The sequence below is a fragment of the Martes martes genome, assembly GCF_963455335.1.
Source record: "Martes martes genome assembly, chromosome: 8".
Classification (NCBI taxonomy): domain Eukaryota; kingdom Metazoa; phylum Chordata; class Mammalia; order Carnivora; family Mustelidae; genus Martes; species Martes martes.
In genome coordinates this window covers 121,019,838-121,036,330 of record NC_137895.1, presented here as the reverse complement: position 1 = coordinate 121,036,330, position 16,493 = coordinate 121,019,838, and the positions used below count along the sequence as shown (strand labels likewise).

Below are 16,493 nucleotides of genomic sequence, written 5' to 3'. Positions count from 1 at the left end.
AGGGATAGAGGGTACATACCTCAATATCACCGAAGCCATCTATGAAAAACCCACAGTGAATATCATTCTCAATGAGGAAAAATAAAGCTTTTCCCCTAAGGTCAGGAAGACAGGAGGGCTGTCCACTATCACCACTGCTGTTCAACATAGTACTAGAAGTCCTAGTCTCAGCAATCAGACAACAAAGAGAAATAAAATGCATCTGAATTGGCAAAGAAGAAGTTGAACTCTCACTCTTTGAAGATGATATGATACTTTACATGGAAAATCCAAAAGACTCCACTCCAAATCTGCTAGAACTTGTACAGGAATTCAGTAAAGTGTCAGGATACAAAATCAATGCACAGAAATCAATTACATCTCTATATGCCAACAGCAAGACAGAAGAAAGAGAAATTAAGGAGTTGGTCCCATTTACAACTGCCCCTGAAACCATAAGATACTTAGAAATAAACCTAACCAAAGAGGCAAAGAATCTGTACTCAGAAAACTATAAAGTACTCATGAAACAAATTAAGGAAGACACAAAGAAATGGAAAAATGTTCCATGCTCATGGATTGGAAGAACAAATATTGTGAAAATGTCTATGCTACCTAAAGCAATCTATACATTTAATGTAATCCTTATCAAAATACCAGCATTTTTTTCAAAGAAATGGAACAAATAATCTTAAAATTTATATGGAACCAGAAAAGGCCCCAAATAGCCAGAAGAATGTTGAAAAAGAGAGCCAAAGTTGGTGGCCTCACAATTCCAGACTTCAAGCTTTATTACAAAGCTGTAATCATCAAGACAGTATGGTACTGGCACAGAAACAGACACATAGATCAATGGAACAGAATATAGAGCCCAGAAATAGACCCTCAACTCTATGGTCAACTAATCTTTGACAAAGCAGGAAAGAATGTCCAATGGAAAAAAGACAGCCTCTTCAACAAATGGTGTTGGGAAAATTGGACAGCCACATGCAGAAGAATGAAACTGGACCATTTCCTTACACCACACACAAAAATAGACTCAAAATGGATGAAAGACCGCAATGTGAGAAAGGAATCCATCAAAAATCCTTGAAGAGAACACAGCCAGCAACCTCTTCGACCTCAGCCACAGCAACTTCTTCCTAGAAACATCGCCAAAGGCAAGGGAAGCAAGGGCAAAAATGAACTATTGGGACTTCATCAAGACCAAAAGCTTTTGTACAGAGAAGGAAACAGTCAACAAAACCAAAAGACAACTGACAGAATGGGAGAAGATATTCGCAAAAGACATATCGGATAAAGGGCAAGTATCTAAAATCAATAAAGAACTTATCAAACTCAACACCCAAAGAACAAATAATCCAATCAAGAAATGGGCAGAGGACATGAACAGACATTTCTACAAAGAAAATATCCAGATGGCCAGCAGACACATGAAAAAGTGCTCCACATCACTCGGCATCAGGGAAATACAAATCAAAACTACAATGAGATACCACCTCACACCAGTCAGAATGGCTAAAATTAACAAGTCAGGAAATGACAGGTGTTGGCGAGGATGCGGAGAAAGGGGAACCCTCCAACACTGTTGGTGGGAATGCAAGCTGGTGCAGCTACTCTGAAAACAGCATGGAAGTTCCTCAAAAAGTTGAAAATAGAGCTACCCTACAACCCAGCAATCGCACTACTGGTTATTTACTGTAAAGATATAAATGTAGTGATCTAAAGGGGCCCATGCACCTGAATGTTTATAGCAGCAAAGTCCACAATAGCCAAACTATGGAAAGAACCTAGATGCCCGTCAACAGATGAATGGATAAAGAAGACGTGGTGTGTGTGTATGTGTGTGTGTGTGTGTGTATGTATATATATATATACATGTATATATATACACAATGGAATACTATGCAGACATCAAAAGAAATGAAATCTTGCCATTTGCAATGACATGGATGGAACTAGAGGGTATTATGCTGAGTGAAATAAGTCAATCAGAGAAAGAATTATCATATGATTTCACTGATATGAGGAATTTGAGAGGCAGTGCATGGGTTGTGGGTGGGTAAGGAAGGAAAAAAATGAAACAAGAAGGGATCGAGAGGAAGACAAACCATAAGAGACTCTTAATCTCACAAAACAAACTGAAGGTTGCTGGGGGGGTGCATAGGGATAGTGTGGTTTGGTTATGGACATATGGAGTAGGGATAGTGTGGTTGGGTTATGTGCTATGGTGAGTGCCGTGAAATGTGTAAGCCTGATGATTCACAGACCTGTACCCCTGGGGCAATTAATACATTGTATGTTAATAAAATTAATTTTAAAAAATTAAAATTCACTTCATTTTTAATGAATACAATTTAATGAATAAAACTCATTTCATTTTTAATATCTTGTCAAGGACAAAGAAATGTGCGAGACAAACATTCTGAGCCCATTCCTAGCATCCTGTTTTATCTTGGAGCTCAAAAAAGCTGCCAGTCATGAATGTAGCCAGAGTGGATTGTTCACATTATTTTTACTTAAAATTAAATAGTTTACTGTTATGGTTATAAGGAAACACTACCAAGGTTTTTGCATCATTTGGCATACCCTTTCATCACTCTTCACAATATTATGCGACCTCTGGCTCAGGACTAGGTACCAAGTAGAAAAGTGTTCCTTAGTACTTACAGCAGGTCATAAAATCTCTCCCTTGGCTCTATATCCATAATATCATCAATAAAGGGTCAAGTCCCTATTTTTGCCCCATCACCACATGGAGACAATAGCATGTTTGCATGGAGCACTGGGTGTGGTGAAAAAACAATGAATACTGTTATGCTGAAAATAAATTAAAAAAAAAAAAAAGAAAAGAAAAGGTCTCAGCTGTCTTACTGCTTGGTAAAATGAAACGGCTTTTAGAACATACCTGAACAAATTTAGGCTTCAAAAAGCATCAGTCTTTCTTTTAGGCACAATTCATTTAGTAGGTATGAATTTAGTAGTTAAATTCATGAAAAGCATCCTCACCTGAGAGGTGGAGAGTATTTGTACTATTCAAAAAACTGAAAATATATTCTGTAAAATAGTCTGGGGAAGGCAAGTTTCTTTGCCCCAGACAAACACCTTGGAGGGACAGAGTGATGATTGTCGCTGCTAACTGAGGAAGTGTATTTTCATCAGCACCGTCACTGCTCAATATTCCAGATTTTTCCTGCAGCATTTTGGTTTCCATACACTGAAATGAGATACACAGTAAAAAGAAAAGTTTGAACCTCTGAAGTTACTTTGATTAAAATATCTCTAGGATTTCCCCAAAAGACAAGAAATAGTTCGCTACCTTATAGAGGTCTGAACTGTTTGTAGGACCATGACTACCCTCATTCTCTAGTCTCAGAATTCTGTTTGGAAAATTCTTGTTTCTTTTATTCACCCTGACACTGGATTTTCTAATCCCCATCCTACTGGTCCTTATTTACCCAACCTTTCTCATTATTCCTTCAGAGATGGGTTTTCTCCAAGAAGATCCCTTGTTCTTATTGTTCACACCCTTCCCCTTCCATTTGGGGAATTGTTTCTCTCCAGCTTCAAGTAGAGCCTGCAGGGTAATGACTTTCAAATATATATTCCTGACCTTGACTTCATACTGGCTCGGTTGCATTGTGTCATCATAGGAAACTTCTCTTTTCACCCTTGCCTTTAGTTTCAAGTTCAATGTGTGCTAAGTGCAAATCAAAGTTATCACAGTCTGTGTTTTTTAAACTTCCATTGGACCTAGGATCTTTTCCATGTGTACATCAATTTTCTTCAATGAAATTATGAGTGTCTGAAAGGCGAGACTCTTGCCTTGCATTCTACTAAAATACCCATTCACTCATTTAAATATTTATCGAGCGCCTATTGTGTGCCAGACACTATGCTAAGTCCATTACATTATTCTCTCTTCTCATTCTCCCAGACCTCTGTGCAGTGGATACTCTTCACACAGATCACTGGGCTGATAACTGAGTCCCAGTGTACACCCATAGCCTAAACTCTTAAATACTCTTCCTCTTATATGTAGAAATAAATGGAAACACAGGATGGTGATGGGACTTCCATTTCATTAAAGTGAGTTCCACAGCATAGTGCTGGGGATAGGCAGATAAGGCTTTAATATTATCTCTGTTATTTGTAACTGAGTGACCTTGGGCAAAATGATTAACTTTGCCAACCTTCATACTCTTTATTGGTAAAAAAGGACAATGCTGTCCACCACAAAAGTTATTAAAATTAGATGAGCTAAAGCCTGAAATTTTTTTTTAAATTTATTTATTTGTTAGAGAGAGCGAGCAAGCGAGCACAGGCAGACAGAGTGGCAGGCAGAGGCAGAGGGAGAAGCAGGCTCCCTGCCGAGCAAGGAGCCCGATGTGGGACTCAATCCCAGGACGCTGGGATCATGACCCGAGCCGAAGGCAGCCGCTTAACCGAGCCACCCAGGCGTCCCCCTGAAAAATTCTTAATATAGTAGTTGGTACATCGGACACAGTCAGCTAGTCTTCGCTACTATTATTATTGGACCCAGTGTCTAGTTGTGCATCGGATAGACAGTAAGCTGAAGAAGGTGACAAGAATCTTATACTCAGTGCTATGAAAACTTTTCCCGTAAAGGCTCCAGGGAAGCCATTAATATTATAAACAAAAGAATAATACAATAAGGTATCTTATAGAAATGTCGCTCTGGGGGCGCCTGGGTGGCTCAGTGGGTTAAAGCCTCTGCCTTCGGCTCAGGTCATGATCCCAGAGTCCTGGGATCGAGCGCCGCATCAGGCTCTCTGCTCAGTGGGGAGCCTGCTTCCTCCTCTCTCTCTGCCTGCCTCTCTGCCTACTTGTGATCTCTGTCTGTCAAATAAATAAATAAAATCTTAAAAAAAAAAAAAAGAAAAGAAATGTCGCTCTGGTGGCAAAGTAGTGAATAAATTGCCAGGGCTGGAATTTAAGAGCAGGAGTATAGTTAAGAAGTTATTGATTAGGGGCGCCTGGATGGCTCAGTGGGTTAAGTAAGCCTTTGCCTTCGGCTCAGGTCATGATCTCAGGGTCCTGGGATCAAGCCCCGCATCAGGCTCTCTGCTTGGCGGGGAGCCTGCTTCCCCCCTCTCTCTCTGCCTGCCTCTCTGCCTACTTGTGATCTCTCTTTCTCTGTCAAATAAATAAACAAAATCTTAAAAAAAAAAGAAGTTATTGATTAACCCAAGGTATTTCTTAACCTCAGATGGTAGCACTAGAGATGGAAAAATGGATATATTTGAGAAATATTACAAAGGATTTGGAAGAAAACGTGAAGGAGTCCGAAGTGTTAAAAATGGCTCAGGTTTCTGGGTTTGTCAAATGTAGGATGGTAATACTATCCACTATTCCCTCATCGAAGAGTCAGGGCTAGTGGAGAAGTCCGTACAGATCCCTGTTTATTCATCATGGAAACAGCCAACAGTAGAAAGAACAGAGAGAAGTGGAAGCAAGAGATTGAGTCAAGGAGATCAACAGTAGTTGGGCAAAAGAGAATGAAGGACTGGAGGGATAATAACGTTCTGGGCCACTAGGGAGGGGGGCTACATTAGGGTCCTCCAGTGCAGAGCTGTTTGTTGATGAGCTGGTGAAGGCTCACTAGAGCACCTGTTAGTGGCTTCACCTATGGAGGCCGACTCCTGTGTAGACCAAGACCTACCTGCTGGTAGTGGTGGGCCTGGTCTACCAGCACCTTCTGTGACCTCACACTCTCTAGTTGGAGACAGTGGCACCCTCCAGTGAGAGGCCAACTGGCCTCCTGTAAAAGTCTGGGTTGACTTGACTAAGGATTCCTAAGGGAATTCCAGCCCAAGTGAATGGCTTAAAGGATGACATTGCCATCCTCCAGGAGACAAAAGCTCTAAGGCCTAACAACTCAACAAGAGCTCTTAATTCTTCTTGACTGAAGGGATGGAGAAAGTAGGCCTACACATAATATTGAATTATTTTATTCTGCTCTAGGAATGTTTAATCTCACATGCACTTGGAAGCCCAGGAATTTGCAGTATGTGTTGGATAACCAGAAATCTGCGTTGAACATATACACACCATCTGCTTTTAAGTGCTGGGTTTTCATTCCCACTTTATCTGCATCAAAAGGCAGTAACAGATGGGATGACTAAAATCCTAGTGGCTAATTTGAACTGATCTTGTATCATATAGAAGTTGCACCGAAGAAATTATATGTGGGCCTATTTCCTTATTTAAGCAGAAACTGAATTCCAGAAAGGAACCCATTTTCTCAATTGGAAGTGGAAACAAAAATATGGCCTTATTTTGAGATTCATGAGATGAGAGTTACCAGAGTGATGCCCACACAGTCTTTAAGAAGCAGTCTTTCCATCTGTGTGCCAATCACATGAGAAATTAAACATTTTTACAACAAACTGGAGGATATGTTTGCTGGTCGTTAGGCCACAGCATGATTGCACAGAAACCTCTGGGCTCCGAGGAGCCAGAATTGAGGTCCAAAATCAAATATACCTACATACGTCCCTATAAACTGAATGACTGTGTCCCCCTCATCCAAATTCATATGTTGAAATCCTACCACCTACTGTGACAGCATTACGAGGTGGGGCCTTTGGGAGTTGACTGGATCATGAGGGCGAAGCCATCATGAATGGGATTAGTGCCCTTAGAAGAGAGACCCCAGAGGGCTTCTCTACCCCTTCTACCATGGGAGGAGATGGTATCTTTTGAACCAGGATGGGGACTCTCGCCCGACTCCAGAACTGTGAGAAATAAATTTCTATTGTGTAGAAGCCACCCAGTCTATTGTGTTTCTGTTACAGCAGCTCAAAGACACATGTCAATGAAAAATTCAAGAGGAAAAAAAAAAAAAAAGATTCACAACTCTCTTCAAACTGCACAGGTGGCTGCACAATTCTTTAAGAAAATGTGGCTTAATTTTTTTTTTTTTTTTTAATGTTCAGAGCACTTTATCCACTCAGACTTCCCACTGCAAAGCTGATAAACGTAATGGAAAGGCCAGCTTTTGCTGGAACAGTAATGAAGGCCAGAAGGGACCAAGAGCCTTGTTCCTCACAGTGGGAGCCCTGAGAGGAGAAAACCACTTCCGGAGAGCCCTTGAACAGAAGCGGCAGGAATCAAAAGCTTCAGGAGATATGGTCTGGGCTGACGGTCATGAATAATGCTTTTTGCAAGCTGCCTCTCTGGGGAAGTAACTAATGATAAATTCCTCTCCCTCAAATGGTTCCGCCTTCCTTTTCCCTGGCCAGAAGGCAAGGCAAAGAGGCACGGTGCCCTCCCTGACGTGGGTCAGTCCTTGGAGACTGATCAGGAGCTGTGAATCACCCACTTGCTTGTTCAGGAGAAGAGCGCTGCCCCGTCACCTGGCTTTCCTGCCCACCCACCGACCCACCCACCCACCTTCTGGCTAGAACTCATTTTACAATCATTAGTCATCCCATCTCCCCCTTTTATACTCAGAATTTTAAATGACATCACTTAACATCCCATAACTAAAAGCCACAAAGCCCTCTCTTAAGAGTCCTTGACTGTCCTAGGGAGGAATAAGGGACAGGAAACAAGGCTCAGGGACTGTATCTCAGGAGCAAAGCCAGCTGGCACCTTGGCCCTCCTTACCTGGCTTCGAGAAGTGTCAAAGTACTGCCTGGTGAATGCCAAGATATCTTCTGTCTCATTCTGTGAAAGGAAATAGGAGTCTTCGTCCTGCCTGAGGCTGAGGAGGCTGTGTAGGTAAAATTTATACTCTCGATTACTCATGTTGAGCTTGGAAGAACAGATCTCTTCCTGATGAATAATGTAATAGAGGAGGAGAAGGGAAACTCTCTGGACCACTTCCTCTCGGAGCTGCTCCTCAACATCTCCCCCAGCTATTAGTAACAGGGCATCTGGTTCAAAGCACTGTTTCAAAAACACAAAATAAAACACAGGTAGAAACAAAGCTTAGTGAATAGTCCTAGAACACTAATGACCACCCCTTATTATTTTATGAACAGGAAGGAAAGGTGGACAGCCCCAATAGTCAGCTTCAAATAAGATAATCCAGGTGGGACTTTCATACATCAGGGATGCCCTCTTGGGGAGCCCTTACTCCCGGAGAGGAGTTCTTCTATCTCCAGTTCTCCATATGCTGCCTGGAGTAAAAGCAGTTGACTCTGGCTTTTAAAGAAATGTCCCCATTGCACTTAGAGTGAAATCCAAGCTCTACACAACTTTCTCGTTGGTCTGGCTCTTGCCTACCTCCCACCCTTCCCTTCCCTTAGCCTCTTCCCACCTCTCGTTAACTTTCTGCCCCTGTGATTTTCCATCAGTCCCACCAAGCTCCTTCCCACCACGCATCAGGTCTTCTTCCCCCTCATTTCTCAGATCTAGCTTAAAGTGACACCCCCTCGGGATGCCTTCCTGAACACCCCCTCTAGAATAGGAAATCCCAAACCCTGCCCCACGTTCCCCAGTGTGGCGCTGTTCAATGGAAACAGGACCCAAGCCACAGAGGTGAGCCACACGTCACTTTAAATTTTCTAATAGCCACATTTTAGAAAGCGAAATTAACTTTAATAACATATCTAATATTGTCCCTTATTGAAACATTCATGCAAAATAGGATTGCTTCGGCATGTCATCCAAATTTTTAAAAATTATTCGTGAGCTATTTGACATTCTTTTTGTCAGACTAAGTCTTCAAAATCTGGTGTGTACTTTACACCTCCCAGCAGGTCTCAATTCAGATGAACCACGTATCAAATGCCCAGCGGTCATGTGGGGCTAGTGGCAACCTTAGCATAGAACAGGTTTATTTTCTTTGTGGCCCTCGTATTCTAAAACTGCTTTCTCTCCATGTTTATTTTCTCTCTTCCCCCGAGAACAAGTGCTCCATTGGGCCAAGTTTTGTCTGTGCGCAGTTCTATCCTCAGCATCGAGCACAATGCCTGGCTCTTAGGAGGTGTGAAAAGCAATGATGAACGCCATCTGCCTTGCCTTTACCCTACTTAAGAGAATTGCTTAAAAATACTTCCACGATGATTTCTTTGTTTCACACACACTGCCCGACGCCCGGCTCAGCTCATCTGGGAAGTTTACGTGGCAGAAGGTGTTGTGGGTAATGGGATGGTGATGAGAAAAAAAGATGATGAGGAGATGATGAGAAAAAAAGATACACACAGAGTTGTGGAAGGGAAACTCTCCTGACAAGACAGGAGCTGCTTTCCTTCAAAGACGGTGAGGCACTCCTAAGAATTCTCCTAGGAGGGAGCGCCTGGGTGGCTCAGTGGGCTAAGCCTCCGCCTTCGGCTCAGGTCATGATCCCAGGGTCCTGGGATTGAGCCCCGCATCAGGCTCTCTGCTCAGCGGGGAGCCTGCTTCCCCCTCTCTCTCTGCCTGCCTCTCTGCCTACTTGTGATCTCTCTCTGTCAAATAAATAAATAAATAAAATCTTGAAAAAAAAAAAAAAAAGAATTCTCCCAGGATACCAGAAGCAGCCCATGGCATAGCCTCAGCCTCAGAGTCAAGCCATGGAGGGATGCCTGTCCTGAGCCCCAGAGGGATTTTTTTTTTTTTCCCATTGCAGGACAGTTTACTAGAACATCTTTTAATCTACTCTCTGAGGTGGAAGCTTCAGGCGTCCTAATTCCACGTGTGTTGGGTGTCCCACCGGGGAACATCTGGGACATACCGTCTGAGTCAGGAAGAAACATGTCATCTGTCTCTAAAGCAAAGCATTCATCACATTCTTCACGAGCCATACAGATTCCGTTCTCGCCCCAGCTCAGCTACCCCGGGATAAGAACTCAGCAAACAGGCTTCCCAACAAGACCAACGCGATGTGGCTATAAAGCTTCACCACTGAAACCAACCCAGCCCTTTTCTGTTTCTTGATTAGCCCACAAGAAAAGTTCATGGGTTGGTAGCTGTTGGCAGAGCTGACACCAAGACTTAGGGAGGTGAATCAGTTGAAACAAAAGTGTAATCAAGCCATGTGTCCAGGACACTGCTAAGCACCTTAGGTATTCAAGCATTCCCCAGTACATGTATCTAACTGGTGGGGTGCCTGGGTGGCTCAGTCAGTTGAGCATTACCTTTGGCTCAGGTCATGATCCCAGGGTCCTGAAACTGAGCCCCATATCAGGCTACCTGCTAAGTGGGGAGTCTACTTCTCCCTCTGCCTGCTACTCCCCCTGCTCGTGTTCTGTGTCTGTCAAATAAATAAAGTCTTGAGAAAAAAAAAAAACCCAAATATAATTGGTTCTGGAAAAAAAATTTCAGATAATCTGTTTTTTGATGGTGAGATTATTATTCCACTATTTTAAATGGAAACAAAATGTCCCCAGCCTATTTGATAACCCACCAAATATTTCTGCATAATGTTAAGCACTGAGAATACCAATTACCCAATTAACTCACAGTGAATAATGGGTACATTATTATATGGGTAATGGGTAATGGGTAATAATGGATAATTTCTGTGCAGTATGCAAGGGCAAGGCACAGAATCCAGCATGAATTATGTCTTCCTTCTACAAGGAAGGTATAACTATAGCATATGTGAGAACCAAGTCTAAGAAAGTCTAAGCAATGTACCTAAGGTCACAGAGCTAATACTGCCCAATCTTAATTATCCCTCGCCAAGGATAGGCTTTATTCTCTTATTCCTTTGTTTTGTGCCATGAAGAACATAAGCTGTAGACCCACCTATGTACTTAATGTGTACATTAAGTAATGTATTTTTGACCAGTAATTTTTTCTCCCTCCTTTTTGACAGAAAAAAAGGTCAATTGGGAGACCAATGGATTGGTGGTTCAGTTGGTTAAGCATCTGCCTTTGGCTCAGATCATGATTCTGAGGTCCTGGGATCGAGTCCCACATATGGCTTCCTGCTCAGTGGGGAGCCCTCTGTTCTCCCTCTCCCTCTGTCCCTTCCCCTGCTTGTGCTCTCTTTCTCTCTCTCTCTTTCTCAAATAAATAAATAAGATCTTAAAAAAAAAAAAAAGGATACCAAGGGATGGGTAAGGCTTGAATATAAATCAATAAGGACATAGCACCACAAGAAGACTGAATGAATTCTTGCTGACAGACTGTCAAGTGCTGTTCAGGTTGTTTGATGAACCTGGGTATGTCAGACAAAGTGCCCCTGGAACAAGAAATGGCACTTCCACGAAGCCACAGGACCAGGCACACACAGCCAGGGTTTGGTTGACAGTGCATAGCAGAGTACATGGCCACCCTTCATCGCATCCAGGGTGCGTGAGACCCCTCTCCGTTCATGGGTCCTCCTCAATGTGCTCTCTAGGATAGGAAGAGGAGGGATGGGGCTCCTGGGTGGCTCAGTGGGTTAAGCCGCTGCCTTCGGCTCAGGTCATGATCTCGGGGTCCTGGGATCGAGCCCTGCCATCGGGCTCTCTGCTCAGCAGGGAGCCTGCTTCCCTCCCCCTCTGCCTGCTGCTCTGCCTACTTGTGATCTCTCTCTCTGTGTGTCAAATAAATAAATAAAATCTAAAAACAAAGCAAAACAAAAACAAAAAAAAGAAAGAAAAAAAGGAAGAGGAGGGATGTGGCCTAGGGCAGCAGAGATTAGGGCGAGATATGGTTTGTGAAAAGCACAGAATGGGGAAGGTAAATTGATTTCTGACTGAAAATGTTTAAATAGTAGTGGAACAGCTCATTCTGTCTGATGAGAGATTTCCTTCATCTCAAATGAACAGAAGTTCCCTAACCTTGCTTTAATTTTCTGACACCTGCTTGAATAAAGCTCAGTGGGGAATCCAGTGACCGTGGACTGACAACGTTTTGCCTTTTTATGATATTGGACTTTTAAGAAGTTACCTGTATATGGAGGGCAGCGGCTTGAGGAAAGGCTACTCTTGGGAACATCATGAGATCTAACAGACACTGACAGGACAGAAAGCTCTATGGGGGTGCGTGGGGGACTGGACTTTCCAATTCATCATCACTAGATATGTTGTTAGAGCTTTTAGCAGTGGCTGGGTTGTGTTTGGGAAATGATGTCTAGTAAAATTTTGCAAATACTTCCACCTCATAGGCAGCAAGATCCGTCTAAGTAGCTAACTCGGGTGAAGTGATGCTTTGTTAAAGAAGAATGGGCTTGGGCGCCTGGGTGGCTCAGTGGGTTAAGCCGCTGCCTTCGGCTCAAGTCATGATCTCAGGGTCCTGGGATCGAGTCCCGCATCGGGCTCTCTGCTCAGCGGGGAGCCTGCTTCTCTCTCTCTCTCTGCCTGCCTCTCTGTCTACTGTGATCTGTCAAATAAATAAATAAAATCTTTAAAAAAAAAAAAAAAGAAGCATGGACTCATTCAGGAATAATCCGTCGATTTTCCCTTTGATTTCTTGTCAGGTGGAGGCAATCAGGTTTCAAAGGGAAAACAAACAGATTCTGGATTCCTATAGTCAAATCAGATCACCTTCCCCAGCCGCCTCATTTAGTTTTGTTTGTTGCTGATGCTAGGAAAGCCTCAGTGACAAAAACAATAGGAAATCTTTCTTCTGCATTAACAGGGCAGTTGTCATACTTGTAGATAAACTTAAAAGACTTTAGATCCAAAGATGTTTAAGTTTGATTATTATTATGGATAAATCCACTGGCCTTTTTCAAGTTCTTAGATTTTTATAAGGTCTCTTTTTTTGGGGGGGGGGAAGGGAGTCTTATAATGGACTCTAAGAGGGAAATTATATTTCTTCTTTTTCCTGCCAAACCAAGAGTTGGAAGAATGTTGGCTGATGGCAGGTACTGGCTTTTTGTGGGTCTGTACCAGATTCCGTGATATTTCTGACTGACAGAGAGAGATAAGTCTTTCTGAGATAAGAAAGACCTGTTAGATCAACAAGATAAGAGTTTGGACTGTTCCCTGTTTATCCTGGGACAGAAATGACAAATGGGGGAGGGAGCATTGAATTAAATGCAGGACCTTAAACCTGTGGTTCTCTACCTTGAAGGTGTCTGAGAATATTCTAGAGATCTTGGATAAAACCCCCAAGCCCCTGGGACGGAGGGCGGGGGAAGTCTGGGGACAGGGCAGGAGGGGGATGCTGAGGATTATCTCATTTCTCACCAGCACCACTCCAGGGTCCCTCGGAAAAGGCGATGGACATGTCCATGATGTATAGGAAATGTGAGGGGACAGAGAGAGCTTGAGCTGTTGTGCCCCAGCTCATGGCCATGTGGTCCTCACACTATAAGACCCAGCACTGGGGTCTTATAGATGAGGAAGTGGAGGTTCAACATGCCCTAACTAGAAGGTACCAGAACAAGGATTTGGGCCCAGTGCTGGCTGACCCCAGACCCTGGGTTCTTATCCCTTCACCATGTCTGGAATCCATGTAGGGTCATGGCTCCCACCATAACTGAAGTGGAATTTATTCACTTAGAGTTACTTAATCCCTCATTAAATTCATTAAAACTCCATTCTAACCTTCTCATTAAAAAAAGTTAAAAAGGCCATGATCAGGCAAGACTATCCATTTTCAAAGGCTAAAGCTTGAATGGATTTATTTTTAAATGCACAGTGTTTTCAGATACTGCAGATTGATTCACACACACACACACACACACACACTCATTCAGTTTTTACCTAAGCTTGAAGTAAATTTGGGGACTTTTTTTTTCTCCTCACAAATTTAAGACACCTACTTCCCTCTTTTTTCCCCAGACATTTAAGGATACGAACTTACCCTCTTGCCCTCTTTTTACAACAGAATTTCTTTCTTTTCTTTTTCAAGATTTTATTTACCACAGAATTTCTAATACAAATGCTGCCTCTAAATGGACAAAGTCTCTAAAAAGACATAAGAGATTCAAGAACGAGCTGAAGTCCTGTGGTTTGTGCCAAAATGTGATTGTTTGTTAAACCAACAGGACACTGTTTCTCCCTGGCTTTTTTATGAATGACAAGGAGAGATTTCAGGGGATCCTCGCTTATGGGGAACTCATGTGAAGTGTAGCTCTCTGAGCAGGTGAAGTGGAAATTTGCCCTCTTTTTTCTTTGTTTCTTTTTTCTTTTTCTTATCTTCTTTTTTTTTTTTTTTTTTTTAGCCTCAGTCTTTTCCACAGAGAAAGAGCTGCAGCAAGAGGGCTATTCAAGACGAGAGTTTCACTTCCTAGGAAAGGAAATAGTTCAAACAGAAGCTAAATTGGTCAAATGCTTGGTAATGTCACAGAAAACAAAAAGTGCAAAACAATTTCTCCGCCCCTCAAAAAAAAACCAGGAGAACAATTTTGCCTGTTTACATTCGCCCTAGCTAGACTCATATTCAACCAGCCTTAATAAGGCACTTTATGTCATTAGAGGAGAACATTTCCCTGAAGCAAATTCTCAGAGGACATTAATAAGATATGACTCCGAGTTATTTCCATGGGGAAGTCTTATGTTGCTATATATATAAATTAATGTCATTACAGATGAGTTGCCTATTTTAACACATGTTTTCTCTGGGCACCTTTGAGAGTTTCACTAATTATCAAATTATTTATTGTTTGCACAGAGCAGAGAAAAAATTCTATTAGTAAGACCCTTCTGACATGAAAAAAAAAAAAGAAAGAAAAACAAACACATATACACACACACCAAACAAAAAACAAAACACTTGGCCAGGAAATGTTTCCCCTAGAATGAAGCATGATTGAGAAAGTCTGCCAAATTTTTTTCTTTCTTTCTCTCTCTCTCTCTTTTTTTTTTTTTTTTTTTTTTTTTGGCTGGAGACAGTTATTTGCTTATTTATTTATTTGTAGGTTCATTCTGGGGAAAAAAAATCTCATCAATCAGGAAAGGGATGGTGAATGGTATTTTTGTTTGTTCTTGTTTGCTATCCTCTGACAATATGGACTCCTAACTCTGTGGGTCCCCCCTCCTTGATGGAGACTTTCTGATTTTACGTTAAATGCTGACTTTACATTAAGGTGGATTTTACAGGAAAGCAGCCTACGGAAGATTTTTTTAAAAATTCCATTCCAGGCAAGTTAAATCTCTTCCATGGAGAGAGGAAGAAGCCCCAGCATGGTGTTTGGGGAAAGCTGCCCAGACAACACTGAGGAGCGGACAGGGTTCGAGGGCCGCGGGGCAGACCAGGGGAAAGCAGGGAGCCCAGCCTGGCAAGCCACAGGCTTCATTTTAGCTCCATCTACAGCACTTCTCTTCCCCAGGTTAGATGTCATTAAAAAAAAAAAAAAGTTACTTATTTTAGAGAGAGAGACAGAACGAGCAGGAGGGGCAGAGGAAGAAGGAATCTCAAGCAAACTCCGCACCTCGGTGCCAAGCCTGACATGGGGCTCGATCCGATGACACTGAGATCAAGACCTGAGCTGAAACCAAGAAACCGAGACTCAACCGACTGCCTCACGCAGGCGCCAGTCAGATGTGTCCTTTTTGAGAGGATGATTATCCAATTCATGAACGACCCACCATGCAACATTCTAGAAAACACCAATCAACACCCAGGATAAAGTACTTCAAAAATTCAGCGTTAGAAAAATATCTTATCACTATCATCCTGCTCCCCCAAACAAAGAGCATCTACCCAGTGAAGCACAAGTTCTCCACAACCACAAAAAATAAAATAAAATAAAATAAAATATAAAATAAAATAGTAAATCAGAAAGAAGAGAGAACTAAAAGCCCACACTTGCAGCTAAATACCCTCCATGAGCTGGAGGGTTGCAGACAGGCTTCCAGAAACTTTAAACGAAAATTCCCCATTTTGAGTTGCTGTATGGAGGATGCTGAGTGAGTGACCCGCAGTACCCTAGCTGCGGGTGTTATGACACCGCAACGCGCCGCCCACCTGGGCACCGTGTCTTGATTTTCCTTTAGCGAAGTAAAGGGCTGGAGAAGCCATGGCTCCCTTTGGAACACGCGCGGGTACCTGACCCCGTATCCCATTGCACTAACCAGACTGCAATCTCCTTGCATTCCATTTCTCCTCCGCGGACAGCCAGTTTTCTCCAGCAAGGTTTTGATGAGGCTTCCAGAATGGTTCAGGGGTCGGGGGTCACCAGCAGACAGAGCTCGTAGCACTTCTGTCAGGTGGTCGGGGCTCCAGGGGCCGCCGCTGTCCTGCGTGGAGGGTCTTTCCGTCTCAGTAGAGGCAACAAGGCCGAGGAAAAGGAACACGGGCACCCCCAATATTGGAAGCTTTGTCCAGAAGCACATTTCCACCCTTCCTTTACCTGGAGACCGTGCGTGATGGAGTCGGGTGGCTTGCTGTCGGTGTAAACTTGTAAGGGGAGGAACTTCTGTGGTAAAGGGGAAAAATAAAGGCTTTAATTATTCCGCCTGCAACGTGTTTGAAAGGATTCATTAATGGGGTGGCTAAGCTGATTTGCAATGGTCAGCCGGTTCTGAACAGCAGCGGGGGACGAGGGTGGGGAGGTGGGGGGTGTGTGTGTAGGTCATTTATAACTGCAAACAGCAGGCAATGCTCAGGACTGTGCACTTAGTTCAAACTGTAGAACAGCCAAGAAGTTTGTGCGATTGCCTCTCTCTAAACTCAGCAGA

General features: G+C 42.9%; 1 protein-coding gene across 1 annotated transcript in view; it reads right to left on the bottom strand.

Annotated features, from left to right (window-relative positions):
• The window catches only part of SLC39A12 (solute carrier family 39 member 12), a gene marked incomplete at both ends in the record, with an annotated part of 83,912 nt that extends 67,764 nt beyond the window's left edge, over window positions 1-16,148 (bottom strand). The window contains 3 exons of the mRNA XM_080811391.1: window positions 2,989-3,196; window positions 7,612-7,893; window positions 15,888-16,148. Of these exons, the coding sequence (XP_080667517.1) occupies window positions 2,989-3,196; window positions 7,612-7,893; window positions 15,888-16,148 (751 nt within the window). The remainder of the gene's footprint in view (window positions 1-2,988; window positions 3,197-7,611; window positions 7,894-15,887) is intronic.
• Window positions 16,149-16,493: the final 345 nt, after the last annotated feature.